Source organism: Cebidichthys violaceus, unplaced genomic scaffold (assembly GCF_023349555.1).
Source record: "Cebidichthys violaceus isolate CVI_PGR_0920_01 unplaced genomic scaffold, fCebVio1.0.p SCAF_9, whole genome shotgun sequence".
In the NCBI taxonomy this organism is placed as follows: domain Eukaryota; kingdom Metazoa; phylum Chordata; class Actinopteri; order Perciformes; family Stichaeidae; genus Cebidichthys; species Cebidichthys violaceus.
In genome coordinates, this window is record NW_027176975.1 from 1,915,638 (window position 1) to 1,942,510 (window position 26,873).

General features: G+C 42.6%; 1 protein-coding gene across 1 annotated transcript; it reads left to right on the forward strand.

Moving 5' to 3' along the window:
• The first annotated feature begins 8,910 nt into the window (after positions 1 to 8,910).
• adamtsl2 (ADAMTS-like 2) lies at positions 8,911 to 25,240 on the forward strand. The gene is made up of 18 exons (XM_068703854.1): positions 8,911 to 9,015; positions 11,521 to 11,663; positions 12,411 to 12,486; positions 12,795 to 12,897; positions 14,225 to 14,370; positions 15,000 to 15,123; positions 15,265 to 15,345; positions 15,504 to 15,679; positions 15,923 to 16,226; positions 17,958 to 18,309; positions 19,162 to 19,265; positions 19,550 to 19,676; positions 19,766 to 19,979; positions 20,797 to 20,952; positions 22,349 to 22,519; positions 23,654 to 23,830; positions 23,941 to 24,085; positions 25,113 to 25,240. The coding sequence occupies exons 1-18, from the start codon at positions 8,911 to 8,913 to the stop codon at positions 25,238 to 25,240; spliced, it is 2,832 nt and encodes a 943-aa protein (XP_068559955.1).
• The last annotated feature ends 1,633 nt before the right edge of the window (positions 25,241 to 26,873 follow it).

Sequence of the window (26,873 nt, forward strand, 5' to 3'; positions counted from 1 at the left end):
TTGGAGCTTGTTTCATTGCGAGTGAATGTAACACAGATGAACTGAGTTTGAGTTCCTGGGAAAGCCGGCCCCTGAAGAGCGAGTCAATAAATATGTCAAAGGGTTCAAGTGCGAGCCGTCCACCCTGGCCTCCGTTTGCCCCGCTGACCTCTCCTCGACTTCTCAGACTGCCTCGCTTCCTCATCCTCTGAGTCTTCCTCCGTCTCTTATCCTTCATCCTCCCTCCCCCCTGTCTCTTTAGTCTGTCTGCCCAGCTGTCTGTCTGTTGGCTCTCTTGGTCTTTTTTTTTTTTGTATACAAGAGGCCGAGGACAGCCTCGATCCATTTTCCACTTTGCATGTGAACTTGAGAGGGGACGGCCAGAAGGGATGAGTCTGCCCGCTGACAAGCAGACATCCACAACCATCCACAACACCATAAAAACTCCTCATGAGAAGTTTTTATGGTGTGTTTTCTGACAGGACAAACTGTCTTTCTGTAGTAGACCACACATTCTTCACACAATAGAGCTGCAACTAATCGATCAGTCGATTGACGAAAAAATTACGGCAACTATTTTGATGATTCGTCATCGTTAAAGGTCATTGTTCATGCAAAATAGAAGAAAATGCTGTTTTCAGGATCTCAAATAGGGTGTTTTAATTGTTTTATATCATAAAACAATGACATTGCACGATATTTAAATACATCACTTTGGAGAAACTGGGATGTGCGTTTTTCAATTGTTAGTGCAGAACCTGGTTTCTATAAGGTGGTCAGACAATAAGGGAGGTTTTTGTCTGATCACTAATATGTCAGACCACTCTTTCATGTCACACAATATTTAAACCAAATAACAAAACTGTATCTCTGAAACAATGCATCTTACCATTGCGACTTTCTGCTAACACTATGTGATCGAAGTATCCAGGGTTTAAAGTAGACCAGGAACATTTCCTGTCTTTCCAAACTGTGAACCGCTTGATACGTTTTTATTCATTATCTGTTCAAGTTGTGCAGGCGATCTTTCATCGTTCACGTTGGACGTGCTTTAGCATTGTATTAAATAACTGTGGACAATAAAAGGCCACTGCTGGACCTTTGAAACTTTGGGACGAGGCTTCTCCTGTCCACATGTCAAAGTGTCTTTGAATGCCAAGCTGAACCTGATGTTCAAACCAGCAGCTGGTGTGGTAGCCTCAGTGTGTAAGCGAGTTTGTAAACGCAGCACAGCATCACGGCCGGTCGTGAAATTGTCACGAAATACAATCTAATGGTTTCGTGTACATGGACACAAATTGTCGTGTTGTTCAGGACAAAAATAATGCCAATGGAAAGTCAATTAGGGTTGTTTTTGTGGTGGAAACACGAATTGAATGCATCCACGTGACTAAGCAACAGTCAGAGGTAGTGACGTAGTCTTTAATGTCCGGGAGGGGAGGCGGATGGGTCCAACAAACACAGGACTTTCATCCACACTGACACTGCGTTGAGGTTTTGTTGCCAAACCGAACATTTGTGAAAGTTTTCATCAACCTAATTACGTGGTTTTGCTGCCTGACGTTCACTTTGTTGCCTAAATCTAACAGTACGTAGCTATTTTAAGCCCAACCATGATGTTTTTCCAAAACCTAACTAATTTGTTAGTTCTGCAAATGGTGGAGTAACATCTAAAAACGACAATATTCTTTCGTCCAGCTATTGACACGATATCAATATTTATTTATCTGCTTCTCAGTGAGTGACACGATGGAGGTCCTCTAAAGGACATATGCAAACAAACACGTTCATGTAAGCGGATGAAATTGTGTTAACGGGATTCCAGTCCGGTGAAACCGACACTGGGGGACATTTGGTCCGGACGGACCTGTGATTGGGCAATAAAGAGCCCAACGACGGGCCGGGACGCCGTTGGTAACAAGTGGAACATGCAGCTGATGCGAGTCAATTTCAGTAAAACTGTGTTCCAATGTCGTCGTCATTGTTCCCTCTTTGGGGATGTCATGCTGTAAAGATTTGTGAAGAGAAGCAATAATCACGATAAGACACTCAGACACCAGACAATCAGAACTGAATGAAGGAATCTGTTGGTTTGATGTTAACAACGTGTGCTTGGTGTACAGCATGAACTAAGTGTCTCTGGCAACTCTGACGAGGATGAGAGCAAAGTTTATCGAAGAGACGGAGTGTCTCGGTCATATTACAGGTGGTCAACGGTGGCTGGCTGATATCCTGTATTAGATAATAAACGTCCTGTATCGGTCTGATATATCGGTCTCACTGCTCCGGTCCAGCCTCCCAGGGGACAGACTACTGCTGTCTGTCTGTCTGCTGAGGCTGCCAGCGCTACAAAAACAAGACGGCGAGGCGAGGGGCCCCAGGGGGCCTTCAGGGTGGGGAAGGCACAGGGGCGAGGGGAGGGGAGGGTACGGGGAGAGACGGGGAGGATGAGGGGGACCGTGTTTACTTTTGTCCTCTGTGCCCGGCCGGCTGGGAAACGATGGCGAAGGGGAGGAGGAAGGAGGAAGACCCCCGTCTGGATGAGGAAGAGGCAACGGGCCGGTTCTGATTGTGTGTGTGAGCCGGAGAGAAGTTAGGGGTGTGTTTCTCCAGACTGTTCTCAAACACTCTTCATACTTCAGCCCAGTGGAATAGTCACCAAATTAAATCTTTTGGTTTTCTGTACAGGGACTCGAACCGTCACTTTTTTCATGTTGCTCAGGACAAAAATAATGCTGATGGAAAGTCAACTAGGATCCTTATTCCTGGTGGATGCACAAATACAATACATCCATGTGACTAAGCAACAATCAGAGCAAGTGACGTACTTTATAATATGCAAAAAGACGACTATTGGTGGGATGGGTCCAACAAACAGGACTTTCAACCTTCAACTTTCTTAGTTTTGTTGTCTAAACCTAACTGTTGGTTTAGTTGACTAAACCTAACTGTTGGTTTTGTTGTCTAAACCTAACTGTTGGTTTAGTTGTCTAAACCTAACTGTTGGTTTTGTTGTCTAAACCTAACTGTTAGTTTTGTTGACTAAACCTAACTGTTGGTTTAGTTGACTAAACCTAACTGTTGGTTTTGTTGTCTAAACCTAACTGTTGGTTTAGTTGTCTAAACCTAACTGTTGGTTTTGTTGTCTAAACCTAACTGTTAGTTTTGTTGACTAAACCTAACTGTTGGTTTAGTTGACTAAACCTAACTGTTGGTTTTGTTGTCTAAACCTAACTGTTGGTTTAGTTGTCTAAACCTAACTGTTGGTTTTGTTGTCTAAACCTAACTGTTAGTTTTGTTGACTAAACCTAACTGTTGGTTTAGTTGACTAAACCTAACTGTTGGTTTTGTTGTCTAAACCTAACTGTTGGTTTTGTTGACTAAACCTAACTGTTGGTAGTTATTTCAAGCCCAACCAGAAGTCAACGTTGACTTATTGCTACCTTACTTTCATACTTAAGGAACGACAGTTCCGTAGTCATGATTACCTAAACCACGATCTTTTCCTAAACCTAAGTAGTTTTGTTGCCTAAATGAGGTTCTGCACTGCACAGGCGCACTAATCGCTCATGTTGGACACCCTCTGTTAAGTGAAGACGTTGACAATGTGATTATATTGAATCATAGTGAAGACATTTCTGCAAACTGAACATTACTTTAGTAATGTGAGGACATTTTGGCAAAGACAGAACATGATGATGTTCCAGCTCAGTGGGAAAAATAGGTGTTTTGAAAATTGTAACAAAATCAAAGAGCCATTTGAGGCTTAGATTTAGGTTGAAGTTTAGACTCAGGTTTAGGTTACGGTCAAAGTCCCTGATTGGGAAGTTGGAACAACAACTCAAAAAACAGCTAACGTGTTGTTTACGCCACATCTTCTTTGTGGCGGCCATCTTGTTTCCACAAAGCTCACAAACACACCGAAGCAGGAAGAACGACTTCCAAACTCGAGGAACGGGAACATTCGACTCTCCAAGTGCCATCGTAGTTTTCTTATGAATTGCTTCTCATTCCTTCCAGTGTCGGTGTGTTTGAGCCCACAGATGTGCAGATTTTAAAATTTTCGCTTGCTGCCTTTCCAAAAACTTTTTGTTTTTGTTTTTGTTAATTCTACTGCTGGCAGCTGACATACCGTCATGTTTCATGATTTTCACTTTTATTCAAACCACACAGACAGCAGGTCAAACAAGCTGCAACTTTTCCATCTTTCATCAACTGTCAATGAAATTAGTTTTTTTGGGGGTTTTCTTCTAATTTAAAATCAAACAAATTATTATGATTTTGAACGTTTTTGTCAACATTCATGAATTATTCTGTGGCACTTACGTACTTTGCACCATGCAGGTGTTACACAACGGAATGTGTGTGTTTTGATGATGCATGAAGGTGGGGGTGGCAGCAGAACAATATGAAGCATGGAGGTTTGGTTAGCAGCACCGTCAAGAACTTCAGTCTACTTTCGCCCCTGGTTTTGGGTTTCGGGAGATCGTGTCAATGACGGTCCTCTCAAGCGTAGTTGTACAAATGTTGCGTAAGCAGCAGAGAGGAAGATTCAGTGTAAAGATTCATGCAACCTTGTCTACTTCAAAAAATGACTTTCCCATACCAATAAACTACGTTTGGAGGGAAACGTATTTTCAGGTTCAAGTTGAAAATTAAAAACTACTGGTTTATGTTTTAGTAAAACATCACAGTTTGGCTTAAAATAAGTAAATGTTATTTAAGTTAAAGACGCAAATTAAAGTCAGTGAGCGTTGAGTTCTGAGTGACGGTCCTGTACTGCAATCCGATCCCATTTGCATACCTGTACATGCACATGAGCATGAGCGTGCACGGTGGCCAACGTGTGTGTGTGTGTGTGTGTGTGTGTGTGTGTACTCAGTCACGCCACTGGCTGAGTGTATACACATGTGCAGCTGTGTCTGACTGAGTGTCCGTCTCCTCTCTGTGTGTGTGTGTGTGTGTGTGTGTGTGTGTGTGTGTGTGTGTGTGTGTGTGTGTGTGTGTGTGTGTGTGTGTGTGTGTTTGGCAGCTGGCCGGGCTCCAGCTGCGTCTGGTTGGATAATGAAGTCCAGGTGCTGCTGCGCCTGCCTTAAGACACCTGTCACCAATATTTAGTGCCAGAGAAAGCCAGACTTGCAAACAGGGCGAGACGAGCTGTTTGCTTATTTTAACAAGGCTGCCTAACTGGACCTGAGGACACGGGACGTTCTATGAACCCTTTCCTAGAAGCTCCGTCTGCATGTGTCTCTGTGTGTGTGTGTGTGTGTGTGTGTGTAAGCGGTATATGCGTGTGAACGTCTCCAGGAATCATTCAGCTCCCCCCCCCCCCCCCCTCCCCCACCACCGACATTTGCTGATTCAGACATTGCAGCTAAGAGTGTTTCCCTCAAGTTTTGTCTGAAAAACGTGAATATTTTTGTGGATTTGTATTTTCTGTTTTCAACAAGAATTCCCATTATACATTTAATTTTTTCCTCATCAGGTGATTTTAGGTTTAGGCCAAAAGGACACAAGATCAGTGCAGTGTGCTTCAATGTGTGTGTCTATGTATGAAAATACATATATGTAAACATATGTGTGTATACTGCAAGTGTGCATTTGTACAAGTCTAAAGCCACGCACTCAGTGTGTATCTATACATTTAGGTTTGAGAGTAAAAGAACTTCATGAGAGTGTTTTTAAGGATGTTTTTCATTATAATTCACTAGTTTTATACTTAAACAGAATACTCTCTTCAACTGTAGAAAGGTACTCAGAAACATCTCAAACTACCCCTGTAGCTACTACATAGTACTTTTCCATTTGTATAATCAAACATTTGCAAATTATCATAAAGTACACAGCTTCTTCGTTTACATTTGGAGATGCAGGTTTCCTCCCTAATGTAACATAGTTTTGTGTTTGACGCAAACCGATCATACAAATCGAATTATGCTGCAGGATGTTCTGCAGACAGCACGGTGTGTTTGACACACAGGTTAGGTGTTTAAGAAAGTTTAAGAAATCAAAGGCTTCATTGAGCCATTGAATTCGTATATACAACAGCAGAGCCCTCCTTTTCCTGTGTGTCTGTGGCTGTTCATGTTAGCCTTTACATACAGACATCTACATTTCCTTATAGTCTGAGGAGCCAAACAAAGGCCTACCTGTGTAAAGTCCTCGGAAACTTACCTTCGTCCTTCCAGCACATTGGGGCTTGTTTAACTTTAACACGGGCCCCTCCGCCGTCCAACTCCCCGTCTCCAACACCTGCGGCCTCTCAACAGCCCGTCTGTGTCGCCCTCCACCTGCCAGCGCCGGCCGACCACGGACTGCCAGCGCACTGAAATACCTGCAGCGAGCGTGCATTGTCTGAGAAAAATGTGCGTCAAGCTGCCGTGCCGTTGTTTCTCCAAACTTAATGCACATGACATGCAAGTGATCACAATCTTCTTTTCTAACTCTCACAAAGGAAGCAAATACGTGTATTTCCCAACATAATCAATAGTTTCTTGATGTGAAATTAAATAGTCAACGTGAACTCATCCCTACTCATCATAGTTTGGTGATTTGGCTTGTTGTCACTATTATGGCACCGAGGGCGGCTTTTTATGTAGTACCCAATGAAAAAGGTAACACGTGCTTAACATTGAGAAACGGTTGTTGTAAATGTTGTAACAAGCATTTAACGTTGTTAAAGGTGTTAACGTTGAGAAACTATCATGGTTAACATTGTGAAACGGTTTCCATTTACATTGTTACACATGGTTAACGTTGAAAAGCTATTGTGGTTAACATTGTAAAACTGTTGCAAACGTTGCAACAAGCGATTAATGTTGTTACACGTGGTTAAAATTTATGAAAAGTTGCGATTTACATCGCTTAACGTCTGGTTAACGTCTAAAAACGGTTATTATTAATGTTGCAACCAGCGGTTAACGTTGTAACACAAGTTTAACATTGTGAAACGGTTGTTGTAAATGTCGTAACAAGCGTTTAACATTGTTACACATGGTTAAAATTGATGAACAGTCACGGTTTACATTGTAACAATTGGTAAACTTCTTGAAACAGTTGTTAACCTTGTTACACATGGTTAACATTGAGAAATAGTCGCGGTTTACATTGCAACACATAATGTTGGGAAATGGTCGTGGTTAACCTAACATGCACTAAACATTATAACATGGTTATTATGACGTGGTTAGGTTTAGTTAGGGTAAGAGAAGCAGACGGGTTTACATGAGTTAGTTTAAAGCCCGGTGCGTCTCATACACACACACTAATGGGTGCCTTGTGCTTCTGTTTTGTGCTTCATTTTACCTTTTTAATTCTTAAAATAAGGATACATTACATAGTTCAAAACAAATACTTTCATCGGAGCATTGATGTTAAATCAGTGATCCGTACAGCAACTTTTGCAGCTACAGCTTTCTGCGCCTAATTACGTGCTGGGTGTGTCCACTTTCTGCTGTATTGCCTCTTGTTTCTTGGATCAACACTGATGTGATTCTCCGTCAAACCTCCTCCTGTCTGTAAAAGGCAGCAGCAGCTCTTCAGGTATCCCCTCCTAAACAACCACAGATGTTCTTAGAGGCGAGGGATTTCACTAAAGAGTCGTAAAGGAAATATTACGACCGCAAATGTGTCCAGGCCCTTCTGTGGGTTTGGAAGCTGATGAGCTTCAATTTGGAGAAACATGTAAAAACACCCACACGTCTCGGCAATATGCTTTCACCCACATCTCACATGAGAGCCTGGACGTGGGTCATTACTGCCACGAGGACTCATTAGTGGTCGTGATATTTCCCTTCATACCCTTCAGCCTTTGTTAAAGACTCATCACTGGGTGCTTCCATCAGAAGCACAAACTGGTTTCTGGACCAAATTCATAACGTTGGCTGCTCTGTGTTTGGTGAAAACCAACCATGTATGACGTTGGTCTGAGTGTTGAGAGGTTTCTGATTCCAAGCAGATGATTGTTTTTCATTTAAAACACAACGCAGAGCTGGACAAAAACCATAAAGTGTGACATTAAAGTGTGGTTTTAAAACCAAGGGTCCTGATTTTACTACCATTTAGAAATGTGGATTTTCCCAAAATGTAAAAATGTACAAGGCCGCAACCTTTCAGGTCTGAAAAATGAAACCAAAGCTTCATGTGTTAAAGCTGCATTCTCTGTAGTGTCCACCAGGGGGTGACTCCTCTGGTTCTATAGAAGTCTATGAGAAAATGACAGACCATAAAGCAGGGGATGCTTTAGGGGCGGGGCTACACAATGATTGACAGGTCTCTGCGGCTACCAGAGCCGTATACAGCATTTCTACCTCACTCCTTCGTACTCCAAATATGGTAACCTTCGTCCATCGGTTGCGGAAAAACAACAACATTGCAATTGTATTCCAAGATGGCGAAATTGCCGAAATCAAGGCATCAAAACGTCAGTCCACAAAGCAATGGGTGATGTCACTATGACTAAGTCCACTTCTTATCTACAGTTTATGGCAAACGAGTAGGAAGGATGGATGGGTTGAACAAACACAAGACTTTTATGTGCCATGCTTCACCAAAAGTTTGTTTTAATTTACTTACCTACTTAACTACACAAGCTACGTAGGTAACAAATGTAGTTATTTTACCTAAACCACGATCTTTCCTAAACCTGATCAGGTATTTGAGTTGCCTAAACAACAAGTTCTGCACTGCAGGGGCTTGATCAGACACGCTGTTTGCTTGTGTTGCTGAGCATTCACAGGAGAACGCAACAAAAAATGAAAAACAACTTTTCATTGGATATCATACAAACCGTTGTATGAGGATAAGCGTTGACCTGGGAACTTTTAGTACCAGAAAGGTCTCTTCTATCGCTAGACACTGTATGACTTTTTTTAGTCCACATATTCAACCTGTCTCTCTGTCTCTCTCTCTGTCTGTCTCTGATTGACCAGGATGAGGGTGTGGTCGTGGGAACAGTGCGGAGGGACGGGCATGGTCCTGCTGGGCTTCCTGATGCTGGCAGTGTCTGTGGGGAACCCGTCCACCAGAGGGCTGCAGGTACACAACACAGGAAAAACACTCTGCTAATAGAAAACTGATGTTTTTATCCTCCACTACCTTTTGTGATTGTGACTAGAAGACTGAAATCTACGTTCCCACACAACAAAACTGCATCCTGGATTTTAATTGACGTTTATTTCACTACATTCATTTGATAACTCAAATTACTTTGCAGATTAATAATACGAAATAGAATCAACAAATAAATGATGTATTATTATAGATTTAGATAAAACATGATTTACAACCTGCACAGACAATAAAGTATATAAAATAATAAAAAATGAACTCTACATTTACCAGCAGCAACATAAAAGTAATGAACACGTTCATGCATCAATACATTTATTTCAATATTATTCTGAAATTGGCCATTGAGCATCATAAATACTTTCTTTCAAGCATATTTTGATTGTAATAATTCTACTTAAGTAAAAATTTGAATGCAGTACTTTTATTACTTACAAAGTATGTCTACCTTGTGGTATTACTACTTGAGATCTGCGTATTTCTTCCACCTCTGCCAGTTTGTAATTATGTGAGTATTAATCCTGTTTTCCAAGCAGGAATCTTTTCAAGTAGACTGTTATTTAACCAGGAGCATGTTGTCTCCATTGTACCGGTATCTCTTTCAGGTGCAGTAATGTTACTTCATACGTTGTTTACGGGGGTACCGTATCCTTAGGCTGCTTTCATATTTACTTTCACCTGAAACTGCATTCTCATGAAGTCCTGCCCTCGTTTACACCAAAGATACCCACACTAACATTAACAGACATGCTAATATCCTCCTGTTAAATGGTTTTAAACACAAAGTCAAAGACAGTTTCAGGACTAAAATAAGCAAATGTTTGTAGAATAGATCTGGAAAAAAAAGCAAAATGAAACCAAAAATTTAAAGTCTAAAACAACATGCAAAGTGTGAATCCCAACTTTAAAAAGTAATCTGAGGATTCTGATGAGTTGCTGTCAAACTGATCCAACAGACCAGTTTCTCTCTTTCTACCATAGCTTCTTTCCTGTCTCTCTTTCTCTGCATCCATCCGTCTCTCTCTCTCTCTCTTACGCTCTCTGTCTGGTATTTCCAGTGTCTCTCGTCCTCTCTTCACAGCTGCTCTGTCTCACACCTTTACAAGGAGCTCAGTGCACATTCCAGCGGTCACTCTGATGAATCTGTCTGAATGAAGGGACGCGGCCATCGGCCTGAAATAATGCTGCTCCTGCACATCAGGAATGTGTGAAGTGCTGACCGTCTTCACACGTTGGAGCCTCAGAACAAAACACCGTGACGCTCATTTATTGTGACTCTATTTGGTTCTGACGCTCTCTGTTCTGACCGTCCGATCGTTTGTGTACAACTGAGTACTACTTAAAAGTACTGCAACTGCTGCTACTGTCCCGCCACAACGTATACTACAACAAATACTAGACTGCTGTTTCAAATACTACCACAACGGCTACAGTACAAATTATACTTTTACTCCAATGTTTTACGTAAATAAAAGTAGAAATACAACAGAGTAAAAATACCTGTAACTAGTATCTAGTTAGGTACAATTCTTGATTAAATGTGTTTAGTTAAATGCCAGTTCCGCTTTTACTACAACTATTACCTGCATTAATACTATTACTACTATCGTTAGGCAGATTGCCATTTTCAGATAAAATAATACTTTATTAGTACCACAGCGAGGAAATGTGCAGTATTACAGCAGTAAAGGGGATAGTGCAACAACAAGAGGCATCAGTCAAAAAAAACACAAGCACAAGATATAAAGATACAACAAATAAGTAGCCGAAAAACAAAAAAAAGATGTAATGGGACCGAAAGGTTGAGTTCACATTATGTGACTAATGAAATATGAAATATGAATGTGATTGGGTTTAGGAACTCATTGGTCCATTTTGGCAGTAGCAGCATGGCCCAGATGAAAAAGTTCCCTCGAAAAAGATAAAGGTGAAAACAAAAAGGAACCAGCCACATGTGAGATTTATTACTGTGGCAGGTTTGAGATTCTGGACCAAAGATTTCCCAACTGCAACAAATCATATACAATCATCTGTGAGACATACAGGCCTCGTGTCAGAAAGGTTAAGTTGTGCAAAACCCAGCCTAAGAGCTCACGGTTGGGTTGTGGCAATGGGCCGTGCAGCCCTCTTTGAATGGATCCAGATTTTTTTGTAAATTTGGTATATCATTTAGTTTACAGCTCAAAAAAACACCTTTCAGTGTGCAGTACATCTTTAGCTGTCCGCGTCACAAAACTGAAAGTGCACAGGTGTGAGTAAAATGATTTAATTCACTATGTGAGCTGAAACATTTTGGTTTGTTGTAAAATTATGGCAGATTCAAATGTTCCTATAAAACAGCTGCCTCTCCATAGGTCTCAATACTGAAAATAATGAGTTATGCTACGACTATAACCAATAACCTATGTGTGTTTGTGTGTGTGTGTGTGTGTGTGTGTGTGTGTGTGTGTGTGTGTGTGTGTGTGTTTCCAGGAGGACGGCGTGGCGTCCAACAGTCTGGAGGAGGAGCTGGAAGTGACCACGTACTGGTGGGGGGAGTGGGCCAAGTGGACGGCCTGCACTCGGGCCTGTGGAGGGGGAGTGATGTCACAGGAGAGACACTGCCTCAAACAGAGGTCAGTCAGTCTGCACACACACATTTGTAATTCTTTACATTATTTGTTCTCTCTATCAAGTTTCCTTTTTATTGCAACTTTTAAAAAAGCATCCAGCTGTTTACTGCAAGGACCTGCAGCGTGTTTCACATACTGTATCCACAATGTAATAAGTGAAACACCGTTCAGTCCAAATAGTTTTATTTACTAGTCTCTTTACCATAACCTTGACATTTTGAGAAATAAGATTATCATCGATATTCTCATCTTACTCTAATAAGAGAGCAAAATAAACATTTTTCTCCAAATGTTCTATTAACCAAGTCTTAAAACTTGTGATTAAAGTCAAACAATGTGGGGACCAGCATGTTGTCCTCAGATGGAGGTGAGTCCTCACAATGTACTGTAAACTTAAATGTGTATATGCACACAGATACACACGTGTGCTCGTTTACACACTTAAACGTTACAGTGGCAGTAATAGGAATGCATGGAAACACATCCACAAGCACGCTCACTGTGTGTGTGTGTGTGTGTGTGTGTGTGTGTGTGTGCGTGCGTGCGTGCGTGCGTGTGTCTGTCTGTGTGTCTGTGTGACTATTTATTGCAAACCAAAACGATTTTTTTTTCTGTCTGAACTTGACAGCCCAATGTTTTACAAAATGATGTAGAATTGGTATACTTTAAGTTCAGCTGACCACATTTTTTATTTTATTTTTTATTATAAATATGCTGTTATTTCTCCAAATGCTTGTTTTCTGTCCAAAGAAAGAAAGTTGCAGCTGGGAAAGACAACATGACCTGTACAGGAACGGCTAAGAAATATCATCTCTGCAACGCTGAAGTGAGTCACGGACTTGCGGTTCATTCTTCTCATCACTTCATTTCACATCTTTATTAAAACAAACACAGTCCTTCTGACAGTAGAGGACTGTGGTTGTGGCCCGGCGGCCTCCGAGGCGTGACTGTATGTAGCTGTTTGAAAGCAAAGCCGGGGCGGGGCTCCGAACGATCGTGCATTCTCAGGGAACCATCCCCTGCACAAATAAACGCTTAAAAAAGAATTTATTTGTATAACATACTGTAAAACGGAGTCTTAACAAGTGTGAAGCAGAGCTGTTTTTAATGGCCTGTGCTGTCTCTTCCCTGCAGGAATGTCCTGCCACTGGGAGGAGCTTCAGAGAGGAGCAGTGCTGGTCCTTCAACTCCCAGCTCTTCAATGGGAGGAACTACCAGTGGAAACCTCTGTATCCCGGTATTAACACTCATAAAACGCCTCGACGGCTCTCTGAACCCCGTTAAACAGACCGGAGGTGACAGAAGTCTCTGCTGTCTGAGCTGCTGAGCTTCGACATGCCCTGCATCCAAAACAGTAGCACCCTTTAAATCACTACGTTAAAACTGTAACTGCCTGTAAACACAGTGTAACCTGTTTCTAATAAATACCTTGTTAGTGAGTCATTGTTAAAACAAAAGGTCGGATGAGTGACGGGGGATCAAACGACTCCAACTTTCCTTTCAAGTTTGTGGGGAATGTGAGAAGTGAGACGTAGAAGTTTGACACACTTATCAAGCTCCACTAATCAATATATATTTTGTATGATCAATAAATGAAAGGACTCTGCCGAACCCACAGAGAAGTTACTAGTTATAGCAACGAGTGTAACGAGTCACAGAGTCCTCTAAGGGTGGAGGGGAGGTGTGGTGGACGGGTCTAACAGACACAGGACTTTCACCCAGGAATCCATTGTTCGAGTTCTCCGTCAACGTAGCCCGATACAACGGTTTGTATGATAGCGCAGGAAAAGTTAAGCCTCATTTTAGTCCAGCAATTTCCTGCTCGTTACATGCATGCGGTCTTTTCAAAATAAAGTTCTGTCAACACAGGAATCAACATAAGTTAGGTTTAGGCAACTAAACTACTTAGTTAGGTTTAATAAAAGATGGTGAAATACTTAGGTTTAGAAAAAGACTGCGGTATTTGACAAATAAATCAACATTTACTTCTCTTTTCACACGGGGCATGAACAGAGGTCTACTGTTTGAGTGACTGTTTGCCATCCTTACACTTCCTGGGTAATGATGATGTGGATTTTGTTTGTGTTTCGATGAAGAACTCCCGGAGGAACAAAGGACGTCTTGGATCAAAAGTTATAATAAAGCGTATTTAATAAAGTAAAAAAGCGTTGTGAATAGAGACCACATAATCTCAGCTGAGGATTCGCCTGCTTCAATCCACAAGCAGTGAGCAGTTAGACTGTCTCTTACTCCACCGATCGAATCCTGAACAAAGTACAAACACAGGTACATATACACAAACAGAAAAGGTGTGATTTCTTCCCATTGGAGCTCTTCTTGATGATAGGATGAAGTCGGTGCGGCACGAGACGTCTTCAGTGCGTTCAATGTAACTGGATATTTGGAGTTTTCCCTTAAACCATATGGCGGTACCATCAAGTATTACACTGCACGCATTTCTTTATTAATTACATAGTTTTAAAGACTTAGCAGTGCAGGATGTAGGTACGAGTAGAAATGGTTCCGGTGTTACTGGTTGTAAGATGACCTGTGTTCCTCTCCAGACGACTACGTTCACATCTCCAGCAACCCCTGCGACCTCCACTGCACCACGACCGACGGCCAGAGGCAGCTGATGGTGACGGCGCGAGACGGCACGTCCTGCAAATACAGCAGCTACCGCGGCGTCTGCGTGGACGGTAAGTGTGAGGTGAGTCCAGCTTCTTCTTCTACTTCTACTTTGTACCCTCAAACGGTTTCACTCCGCTTTAGTCTTCGGCACCACTGAAAAGTCTCAGAGTCAGAGTTACACGGTGATTCCAAAAGTCCAACCAAGAAATGACCACAACTAGTTACCCCAGGGCGTTGAGATTCAAAAAGAAAAAGCTGCTTCTTTGTGACTTTTCATAAATATTATGCCCTTAAAATGAGTTATTTGACTCTGTCCCGCTCCACCACACGATAGATTAGTCATGATTCTTTCTTTTTAGCTGTTCTGATATTGGAAAGTGTTGTTTGGAATGTGTTTGTTTGTCTTCTGTTGGCATCACATCACTTAGCTTCATCCCCCTATGCGATGTCTGTCTGATGGACCCATCGTTTAATATTCTGCCCTGTGTTAGAAACATTTTATCAATTTTTGTCAAATTCAAATTTCTGAAGCTGCAAATAATGCAGATACCTCTGACGTGACGCTAGGAACTCATTAAAGGGAAAGCTGAGAACGTTAATCATTACCTTCTTATCTCTGATAATTTAATTTATTCAGGATTTATAGGAGATTTTTATTTCTAATTTCATTTTATCTTCTCCACCTCCACCTCTCGCTATGCTGCTCAGCCTATCGGGTGTGACGGAGTGCTGTTTTCCTCCAACACCTTGGATAAGTGTGGAGTCTGTCAGGGGGACGGCAGCAGCTGCAGCAGAGTCACCGGGAACTTCCGCCGCGGCGCCACGACTCTGGGTGAGCCTCTGGGTTCTCATATATATATATATATTATATATATATATATATATATATATATATATATATATATATATATATTATATATATATTAAAGAAGCATGAGGTGACGCTGACCACTTTCTATTTCTTGTCATCAAGGTTACTCTTTTATCACCCAAATCCCTGAAGGATCATGGGACATCCAGATCATTGAGAGGAAGAAGTCGGCCGATGTTCTAGGTGGGTTCTTCCTCTTCTCCTGTTCCTCACACACTATTTACATCCCTTGATTTTACACGTTCACGAAAAACAAATGTGCAGCAGTTAACGCTCTTTGGTAATAATTTGAACCTGATGGAGAAAGTGCTGGATGCTTATTCTTTTATCTTGTCCCCCAGCTGTTACTGACCAAGCGGGCAACTTCTTCTTTAACGGGGCCTACAAAGTGGACAGTCCTCAGAACTTCCACGCAGCCGGCGCCGTCTTCAAGTACCGCCGGCCCATGGACGTGTACGAGACCGGGATCGAGTACATTGTGGCCAAAGGCCCCATCGACCAGGCCATCAATATTCTGGTACACCTAACCTTCCTCCGCCTTTACTCCGGTTGTTTTACTATCTGCCATTTCTGCTAACTGGGGAAATGCATTCCGGTACGCAGTGATGAAGTGTATATATATCTAGGGCTTTTATTGTGAAAGAGTGTAGCTGTAATGTGCTGCCGTTGACAATGTGGGGAAGCAATAAAGAGTTCAGAAGATGGCAGTTCCTTTATAAAAGTATAGAAGCAATTTAAGTGCTATTTTGTCGTCACTCAGGTGTGGAACCAGAACGGCCGCACGCCGTACATCACGTACGAATACACCGTCCTCCGTGACTCCCTGCCGCCCGTCCCGCCCCCTCCCGTCTACACCGGATCTGACACCTCAGCCGGAGAGGTTTCGGTGGAGGCGGGGGGCCCGCTGGCCCCGAACGGCAGCATTTACGACCGGGCGGCCCCCGAGAGCCAGCTGGAGCCGGGAGGTGCCGACGGGCAGAAGGGGCAAGAGACCAACGAGGTGTACGAGGAGACGGCGGCCATCGACTGCGACCAGGACGCGGCGGCTGCCCCGAAACTTACAGGTAAGGACCGTTTGTAACACAATCAGCAAATGTTGTGTTTTCATCGGCAGTAACTCAGCGCTGGCCTTCCTCCTCTCTTCCCTTTGCTCTCCTCTGTAGATGAATTGATACATTGTCCACATTCTGTGCACACCTCACTGAGATCAGGCTGTTCTCCTACAGCGTGTTTAAGCTCCGCCTACACCATGAATGCGCTGTAATTTGTAGATATCCCACGGAATAACTTTCAATGTGATCCGCTTGATCATGAACCAGGAAGTATAAAGACCACAAGAAATCCACACAAGGCGGACAGGAAGGGAGGTGGATGGGTCAAACCAAAACTGGTCTTTCAGCCAGGAGACGGCTGTTCGTTCCCCGTTTAACTTCCTTAGTTATTTAACCCAAACTATGATCTTTTCAAAAACCTGGAGAGGTATTTTAGGATCTTTTCCTAAACCTAACTAGCTGTTTCCTGTGAAGACGGGATTACTATTTTTTAATAACGGGTAGAAATCGACACGCATTGCTGGACTTTCGTCGGAAAACGCACGAATAATGAGAAGCGACCTTTTTCGTAGGAAATAATAAAAACTGTTAATATGACAATACGTTGCTGAGATCAGACCTCTATGTGAGGCGGGCCAGCTCGGCATGTGGTCCGGCTGATCGGATCCCGATGCGAGTAAGATCCGATCTCGGAGCCTTGACAGTTTGAACGTTAATGCGTCCCGATCGGATGAAGTGTAACCAAGAGAAAGAAAAAGAAACAGAGGATAAATCAGGGGCCCATTGGCAGATCAGACAAATAGGTCAAATTTTACATCTCGCTCTCTCTTTCTGTGTGTGTATGTGTGTGTGTGTGTGTGTGTGTGTGTATGTGTGTGTGTGTGTGTGTGTGTGTGTGTGTGTGTGTGTGTGTGTGTGTGTGTGTGAGAGGTGGCCCTTTGGAGCGCTGCATTATTCATGCTGCAGACACATAAAGCGGATCAGCGGCAGATGAAAAATTCAGAGTTTCGTTGGTTTTCGTGTTATTTTTTTCTTTTCCCCTTTTTTAAAAACGGCTGCATCACAAACATGAGCGGTTAATGGCCTTCTCCTGCGGGCTCTCAGCTCGCTCAGCAGACGATCGGGGGGGAGGTGGGGGTGGGGGGGGGGGGGGCATTACACCCGGCGCTCCGGGCCGGTGAGACGAGATGGAGGAAGCGGTTGAAAGGCTCGCCGTACACTTTCTGCACGGGCCTGACGTCACTCTGGACTTTACGTCCTCGTCTTCCTCTTCTGCTTCACTTCTCCTCTGATACTTTGCATTCACTGTGTTTTGGGGGAAATTTCCTTCAAATATTGTAATTTTAAAGTTCTCATCTCTAAAGCTCATCAATCACAAAGTCCCATTAATGAATTTAGCATCCTTCCAGGTACGCGTGTACAATGTAGTTTAAGGGCCACATAGCGCCGACGTTTTGACAACAATATCTTGACAATAAAAGTTGAATAAAGTATGTTGTGTATGTGAACATTTGGAATACCAACGCATGTGTGTTGCCTTTTGATTTCTTGATACTATGGTGTGTTCAGACGTCTACAGAGAAACAGGAAGCAGGGACCAACGGGGAGCAGAGGAAAGTCCTCAAATCTGAGCTGAATAATCACGTTCTCGAGTGCAACATCATCAAAAGAACAGATTGTACTTGAATGAGATATCGATTTTCTCTCCATGCATAGCTGAATTGTCCCCCTTTGCTCCGTCAGAAGGAAACAGCAGCCACACAGGCAGCACTGTCATCCCGGCCCCTGCTGGTGGGCCCCTGGATATGGGGCCAGACTCCCCAAACCTCATCTGGAGGGTCCTGCTGGACGGCCGCATCGGCCCCGAAGAGCTGCTCATCAACATCTCGACCAATCAGCTGCTGACGGAGGGCGACAGCTTGTTCTCGTCAGAGGTGGGACCGGCGGAGGTGGACCTGGAGCAGGACGGGCCGTTCGGCGCCAACGACACGCTGGAGTTTACCCTCGGTCGCAAGCGCAACGACAGCGGAGACGGTTCCTTCCAGAACAAAACGGTGCAGAGCAGTGGGAGGACCTCCAGCCGCAACAGAACCAGGTAATCCAACAGAATCCAACAGAACCAGGTAAAAAGAGCATTAAGTACATCAAATCTCAAGTTTTTTGTTGATCTGCAACAGAGGTCCAGATACAGGTACAGACTATAGGACAGACAGACAGACAGACAGAGAGACAGACAGACAGACAGACAGGTACATGTACATGTACAGACTAGAATACAGACAGACAGACAGGTACAGACTATAAGGCAGACAGACAGGTAGACCCGGCAGGTTGTCCATTCATCATATTTATTATTCATGTTGGCTTCGCTGCTTCATGTCTAAACACGGCTTCACCAGTCCTGCAGCCAGCAGCTATAAAACAGAGGACAACACGCCTTCTGCTCTCAGAGACAGGAGGAGGAGGAGGAGGAGGACAGCCTCACTCAGAAACAAATAAGTCAAGTTGTTTGCTAGAGAAGTGAAAGAAATGATGCAAAGGGAGGAAAGAGTGCTCAGACTGTATCACCTCTGGGGAGAAGATAATGTGCAGGAGTCAGTCTGTCCTCCATGGAGGAATAACTCAAAGTGATCTTCAAATAAACGTCTGGTGGAGGAGGAGCGAGCGGCCGGTGTTATGACAAGAATGTGCACATGACTTCTGCTTGATGAGATGAAATAGCAAAGTGTGTCTGCTGTGCTGGGATGCAGGCTGTGAATCAGATGTTTGGATCCTTAAATATCGTTTAAAAATTCTGAAAATATGAAAATGTATCTTTGCATTCAAACCAAAAATATGGCTAATTTGCATGACGCAAAGTTTTTCCTTTCCTCATATGTTTGTGGCTGCGTGTGTGTGTGTGTGTGTGTGTGTGTGTGTGTGTGTGTGTGTGTGTGTGTGGTGACAGGGGGAATCAAAGGATCTACCAGAAGAACCTGAAGCTGAGTGCCGCTGACATGTACCGCTGGAAACTGTCCTCTCAGGAGCCCTGCAGCATGACCTGCTCTATAGGTAGACGCAAACACACACACACACACACACACACACACACACACTGAAGGGCCATGGGCAGCTAGTTTCAAACATCTGATCAAACATCAGAGCTAACAGTCTGCAGATCAGGTTTGCTGTAACACTTAAGGCTGTGACACTTAAGGCGCATCGACATCGATCACGTCTGTCTTCCTTTCGTTAAAGCGCACTGAGCTTCAGTTTTCCTGTGTTTGCATGATGCTTTATAAATACGTTGGCCTCGTTTTTGCCATCAGCTCATTGTTTCTTGCTCACAATCCCAGGAGTGTCAAAGTCCTTCGTCACGTGTATCCGGTACGACGGCATCGAGGTGCACGACATGTACTGTGACGCTCTGACCAGACCGGAGCCGGTCCACGACTTCTGCATCGGGAGGGAATGTCAGCCCAGGTACAGTGGGACATTTTAATGAGGCCCGGATGTTATTCGCGCCGCCGCTCAACAGAACCTCTTGAGATGGGACTGATGTGGTGTTTCAGATGGGAGGCGAGCAGCTGGAGCGAGTGCTCCAGGACCTGCGGGGAGGGGTTCCAGTTTCGTCAAGTCCGCTGCTGGAAGATGCTCTCGCCGGGCCTGGACAGCTCGGTCTACAGCGACCTCTGCTCCATGGCCGACCTGGAGAGACCCGTGGAGAGGCGGCCCTGCAAGAGCCCCGCCTGCGGTCCCCAGTGGGAGGTGGCCGAGTGGACAGAGGTATGAAACGTCTGCAACGGGAACCGGTTCTAAATGAGTACAAATTGGGAGTATTGATGCGGTCCGACGTTAGCGGTTCTGCTATCGGTACTTCATGTCCTCGTCTCAAACCTCCTCTCTCTGTCTCTTTGTGTTTCACTCTGACACACACACATCATAGCAACTTCCGTTCATTGGTTGCAAAAAAAACAACGTATTCCAAGATGGCTACAGTGAAATCGCCGAACTCGAGTCTTCAAAACGTCCACAAACCAATGGCTGACGTCACTGACCTGTGTCTGCTTTTCAGGCAGTGAGAGTAATTACAAAAACAACGTCGAAATGTTCTCTTTGTACTCCGATCGGCCGCTCCCACACAGCCAGCGGTTCCCAACAGCTCCAAAAATTTGGCTAAATATTTCAAATAGCCGATATATTAAACCGACCACATATTGGAAACTTTCTTACCTAAAACACCGAATACAACTTATTTTAAAAGCTCAAAATGTTTGTTTTTGGCAGGTCATGGATGAGAAAGCTGGTGTTGCTATAAGCAAAGATTACAAAATGATGCAATGCGTAAGCACAATAGTTCAGGCAGATAATAATATTTATATATATATATTTTTTTTAAGTTAAACGATATCGCTTCAGACGCTCAAGATCTGTTTGTTTCTGCAGATTTCAGACTCTTTCAATCAAAACATTTCAAAATAGTTAAAAATGGCTCCAAATAAAGTCAACTGGAGCAGCTTGAAATGAAGCTTTTCTGAACGCTGCTGCTTTAATGACACGAGTATTTATCTAAAATGTCTCCGTGTGTCCCTCCACGATCCAGTGTCCTGCTAAATGCGGCCGCAAAGCCCAGGTGACCCGGGACGTCCGCTGCTCTGATGAGACCCGACCGTGTGACCCGATGACCAAACCGCCAAATGGCAAAAACTGCACCGGCCCGCCCTGCGAGCGCCACTGGACCGTGTCCGAGTGGGGGCCAGTGAGTGTCTTTATTCTGCACTTAAGACGACGTCCAGAGTTACTGTCAGTTACTGTAAATCCACACAAATTCCATCTTCTCCCTTGAGATATTACAGTAACTTAATTTTAAGGATTTTTGTTTTATAACCTGTCTGGTTTTCTTTCCTTGTATTTTTTCCTCCTTGGAGTTTGATAGATTTGTTCCAAAAAAACTGAAAACACCTCGCCCGTCCCAGCTGTTTTCACTTCAGAGCCACAGTGTGAATTTACGGTTTTTATTGTTTTGCACAGACAAATGTAGTTCCTGATGTTCCATTCAAAGGCAGAGTCTGGAAACCCACAGGTCTTATTTACAACTGTGGAGTCCGACCAGGCACAAACATGGATGGATTGGGAATTTACATTTGCACAAAGTAAAATAGTATTCCTTTGCAACAGCTACAGTTAAGTCAGAAATATTTATAGTTATTTAGAAAGTTACCAACTGTGAGATCATTGTACGTTTGCATTTTTAACGTACTTTATATCTGTGTCCATATAACAGCCCTGCAATCAATCAGTGTTTGTAATATTATGCTCATTTTTTAACATGTGAAAAAACATTTGTCAATTTGTCATTTGTCTGGATCTCCGGCGCTGTATGACTTTACCAAACCGTAGTAACTGTGATCTTAACAGCAAACAGCAGGAGACAATTTAGTGCGATACTTGAGATTGTCGTTTTGTTTTCATTCATTTAAACTGCACTATTAGGTTTGTGCTAAGCTAATGTTAGCACAAATAGACGCAGCATACTGTTAAAAAATGTATCTCTCTGTTCAGGCAACAGAAAAAGCAGTGCAGTGCGCCTCACGTTTTCCACCTGCATCAGTTCGATTTTACTTTGACAATCCCAAGTTATGATAAAGAGAAGAAAAAACAGATTTGTTTTACTCACTTCTAGTTGTATCTGTCCACGTTTTACATCTCTGTGGGACCAATAAAGGATTCATCTTATCTTAGATGTGTTTTATTGAACATTAATAAATACTGCACCAGGTGATCCAGCTGTTTGCTCAAGTAGTTCTCTTTTCTTGCCTAAAAATAAGTCAAAACAGGGTCGTACCGCTTTGTATAAATCATAGAACATGAGGTTTTTAGGATAAGCATCCTAAAAACCTCATGTTCTATGACGTCAGTGGGATGATTGGACCTCCTGTGATGTTATTCTAAATGAATGTGACATGGTTTCATCATTCCTTTCCTCTGACGCGTTATTTGTATGATTTGAGGGCGACCTGATCTGACTTCAGCGTTGTGACTCTGAGCTTTTCGTGACGACGCTTGGCTGGAGAAGTCAACGAGGAGAACGGGAGTGCGCTCTTTGCCGATTGTGAATCATCCAGTTTTGACTTCTGACTCTTCCGTTGTTGCAGTGCTCGGGGCTGTGCGGCCAGGGGAAGACGGTGCGTCACGTGTACTGCAAGGCTCCGGAGGGCCGCGTGGTTCCAGAGAACCAGTGCTCGGCGGAGGACAAGCCGCTGGCCATCCACCCCTGTGGGGAGAGAGACTGTGCTCCACACTGGCTGAGCCAAGACTGGGAGAGGGTGAGGACATGATACTGTGGTGAAATATGCAATTTATTGATCCGCTTGCTTATTTTTGTCTCTTCAATATTACTGTACAATTCTTATTATCATCATACTGTATCTCAACCAGAATAGACAGTTTTTAAATCAGCTCTCATTGATTATTTATCAGTTGTATAAAGTCTTCCTCTATCATCTTAGCATCTTAGCATGCTAACGTTGTGAAACCATTGGTTAGGTTTAGGCAAAAACACTATTTGGTTAAGTTAGAAAAACAATCATGATTTTCAAATAATAACTTAACAAGTGACAACATTACAAGAAACAATGCAACGTGTCAATGTAACAAGAAATGATGTAACATGTCAACGTCACAAGTAGTGTCAAAAGTAACAACGTAAATTTAACTGAGTTTCTTACGTAATGTTATTACGTAATAACGTTATTACGTAATAATGTTACGTAGCCAGCGCAGAGTCAGCATTTACTTTTGGTTTCACATGCGACACAAACAGCGGTTTCCTGGGTGAGAGTCCTGTGTTTACGTGGACTTAGTAGACTTTCTCGTTTGGTTAACTCGTTATTATCCTACATACATTTGTGTGACGGTTGCTCGTTGTATTACATCATTTCCTCTGACCGAATGGCCAAATTGTTGAAACATAAAATGGTAACATTCATTATCAGTTCTGGTCGAAAGTCCATATCCAAATCCATAAAATCATTTCTAAACTAAATATACTGCATTACTAGAATATTTAATACAGATACTGTTCATAGGATCTTATTTAATTGCTTTTCAGTTTGGTGTCTGGGTTGTAAAAAGTATATATTTCTATTCCACCCCACTGCTTGGCGCCGGTACGCCTGCAGGAAATGGAAGCGTATTTATTATTTATTACAGTGTTGAAATGAGTCAATTTATTGATCTGCTTGATTCATTTTGTCTCTTTTATATTACTATTAATTGAACTTTTTTTGAAGAAACAACTATTTTGAGGGATGAAAGTCATCGGACAGTTGTAGGTTACAGTTTCCATTTTACCACGAGAACAGACTTGGTTTTAACTGCCTTGAGATGAAAATCAAATGCAGAATGAGAATCACCAGAGTCAGATATGCATATGAATAACTTTCTGGTTTTGTCCGTAGTGCAACACAACCTGCGGTCGCGGCGTGAAGCGAAGGCTCGTCCTGTGTGTCGGCATCAGCGGAGGAAAGTTCCAGACTTTTGACGACGAGGCGTGCGGAGGCAGCGAGAAGCCCGAAGAGGAAAACACCTGCTTTGAGAGGCCATGCTTTAAATGGTACACCACCCCTTGGTCTGAGGTGAGGTCCGCACAGCACACACACTTCACCTCTGACACCTCTGACGACTGACATCCTCCAGTTCATCAGCAGTGAACTGTTCAACGCCTGTGTTTCTGGTTTGTCCTCAGTGCACTAAGACGTGTGGTGTTGGTGTGAGGATGAGGGACGTCAAGTGTTACCAGGGCAGGGAGCTGGTCCGAGGCTGCGACCCACTCACCAAACCGGTGGCCAAGCAGACCTGCACTCTGCAGCCCTGCCCCACTGAGCCGCCAGGTAACACCTGCTGCTCTGCTTCCACAAGCTTCCACACACAAACACGGAGAACAGTTTTTCATGAAACCACCAGGGGCATCAGGAGAGTCTCGAGAAGCCTTTCGGTCCCCACAAATTTGTTGGACCCCACAAATGCAGGAAGACAAGAACAAACACACACACACACAATCAACATTGTACTTTGTGAGGACACTCTATAACATAATGCATGCCCGAGCCCCTTACCCCAACCTTAACCATCACAACTTAATGCCTGACCCAAACCCTCACATGAACCTTATTCTAAGCAGAACCTTAAGACTAAGACGTAACCCTCTAACAGGCCTTTGAAGGTCCGTCCTAAATTGAGGACCGGCGAAAATGTTCTCACTTTCCAAAAATGTCCTCACTCTGAAAGTCTAAAACTCTACATGGTCCTCACAAAGATAGCTGTACAAGCACTGACACACATACACTGCTTCATATTTTTTATCTAACAAAAATAAAAAAGAAACTGATTATTCCAGCAACAAATTAATTGTTAACAATGAAAGAAAAACACAAAGAAAAGTAGAATAATTTGCTGTTAACTCTCGGAAACAAAAATAATTACAGTGGAATTGCAGTGCCATGGTAAACAAAACAAAACAAAATTGTGTGGGTACCACTGAAACACCTACTGCTCTGAAACGGTCGGAATTCAGTAGAACTTGAGTCCGCTGTTGGAATATCGATTCTGACAACCAAACATGCAACAACCAGTAAACAATAAAAATACAAAATTAAAAAAATAGACATGAAGCATTTCTACCCAACTATAGCACACATGACGCACAACTGAAAAACACAACTGGAAAGGTGAAAAGAACTGAAATTTCCCTTAAAATGTTAGAACTTTGGCTTTTTTTGATGAATGAAAAAGGGTTTCGCTATAAAAACATGTTCATATTTCTCAAATGGAGCTTTTAGAAAGATACTGTTTTGGCATCAAAGATATCTCAACCTGGTTGTGGGTTTAGATTCATGTGTTTTGTGACCTGTGGCCCAGATGAGAGCTGCCAGGATCGTCCCTCCACCAACTGCCTGCTGGCGCTGAAGGTCAACCTATGCAGCCACTGGTACTACAGCAAGGCCTGCTGCCACTCCTGCCGCGCCCTACGGCCTCCAACCTCCTAGTCCAGGACACCACCGCCTCTTCTGCACCCCAACTCCCAACTCCAGCACGAGGATACCAATGAGTATGTTTATGCAAACGTGGTACTACAGTTACTGTGAACAATGAGAGGAAGCTGAAAGTTCCTCCTATAACTTGGTTAATTTGTCAGTTGAATAATTTAAACAATCGAAAATTAAATCTGGTCATCTTGAGATCGGACAAAAATATTTTGTCAATCTTGTTGATGCTGCGATGTGAACTGCGATGTTCACACATAAAACTATTTTTATCATTCTCTATTCGCTCTTTTTTCTTTTCCAAATACAGAATGTGTTTCTTCTTTATTTGGAATAAAAATACAAAAGAATTGGGCAATAAAAGGCAAATTCGCCTTGAAGGAAAGTTCTCCACATGTCAAAGTTTTAATCAGTTACATTTTGTGTGAAGAGGATAGTAGACGTAATAATAATAGACGGAAATATTACAACCCAGTCGCCAGAAAAAAATGTTGGCATTGTACGTTTCCGAACCAAAAATATGCTTCATAAATGCATTTCATATCAGCCTTGTATAACGCTTGCAGAAATGCAGAAATGTGATGTTGCTAATTTTGTAATCATATAGTCAATATGTAATGTCTTTAATTGTGTTTTTATACTACAGTGCTAATTTTTTTTAAGAGAAATGGTATTCCCTGTTTCCTGACCAGGGACTACAGTTGTAAATTAGCGAAATATATATATATAAATACATAAAATACATTTTAAAGTTGCAAAACGATTGGTTAGGTTTAGGCAACAAAACTACTTTGTGAAGTTAGCAAAAAGATCATGATTTGTGTTCAAATGAAGTGAAGTAACAATGTAACAAAAAACAGTGTTACAAGTAACAATGTAAGTAAAAAAACAGTGTAATGTGACAACGTAACATGTAACAATGTAAAAAGTAACAATGTAACAAATAACAATGTAACAACAAGCAATGTAACAAAAACAGTGGTACAAGTAACAATGTAACAAACAATGTATCAAAAAACAGTGTTACAAGTAACAATGTAACAACAAACAATGTATCAAAACAGTTACAAGTAACAATGTAACACAAAATAGTGTTACAACAATGTAATGTGACAACGTAACTTGTCAACAGAACAAGTAACAACTTATATAAATTACTGCCTTTAGCTGAGTTTCTTATGTAAAAAGCAGAACGTTATGTAGCCAGCGTAGTCAGCGTTTACTTTTGGTTTCACATGCGACACGAACAGCAGCTTCCTGGGTGAGAGTCTTAGTAGACTTTCTTGTTTGGTGAACTCATTACTGTATACATTTCAATAACGGTCGCTCGTTGTATTACGTCATTTCCTCTGACCAAATGCCCAAATTGCTGAAACATAAAATGCCAACATTCTTTCATGGTGACTGGGCTGAATGTTGACCAGCACAGTGTGTAAACATACAAAACAATTAGTTTAAGAAATAAATGTTTCCTCTTGTCCCGATAAATCTTTACCGTCTCCAATATTATGTCGTCAGTATAACGTGATGAACTGAGAGAAATAACAGTTAATGCTCCTCATCATCATCATCACAAGTCTTATTATCATTATACTGTATCTCAAGCAGAAAGACAGTTTTTATCAGCTGTTATTGA

Bases quoted from the DNA above. Each gene is read 5' to 3' on its own strand.
- adamtsl2 (XM_068703854.1), top strand. From the start codon at position 8,911: ATGAGGGTGTGGTCGTGGGAACAGTGCGGAGGGACGGGCATGGTCCTG. The intron at 15,346-15,503 runs GTGGGTTCTTCC...CTTGTCCCCCAG, and splicing joins GAAGTCGGCCGATGTTCTAG to CTGTTACTGACCAAGCGGGC. The intron at 15,680-15,922 runs GTACACCTAACC...GTCGTCACTCAG, and splicing joins ACCAGGCCATCAATATTCTG to GTGTGGAACCAGAACGGCCG.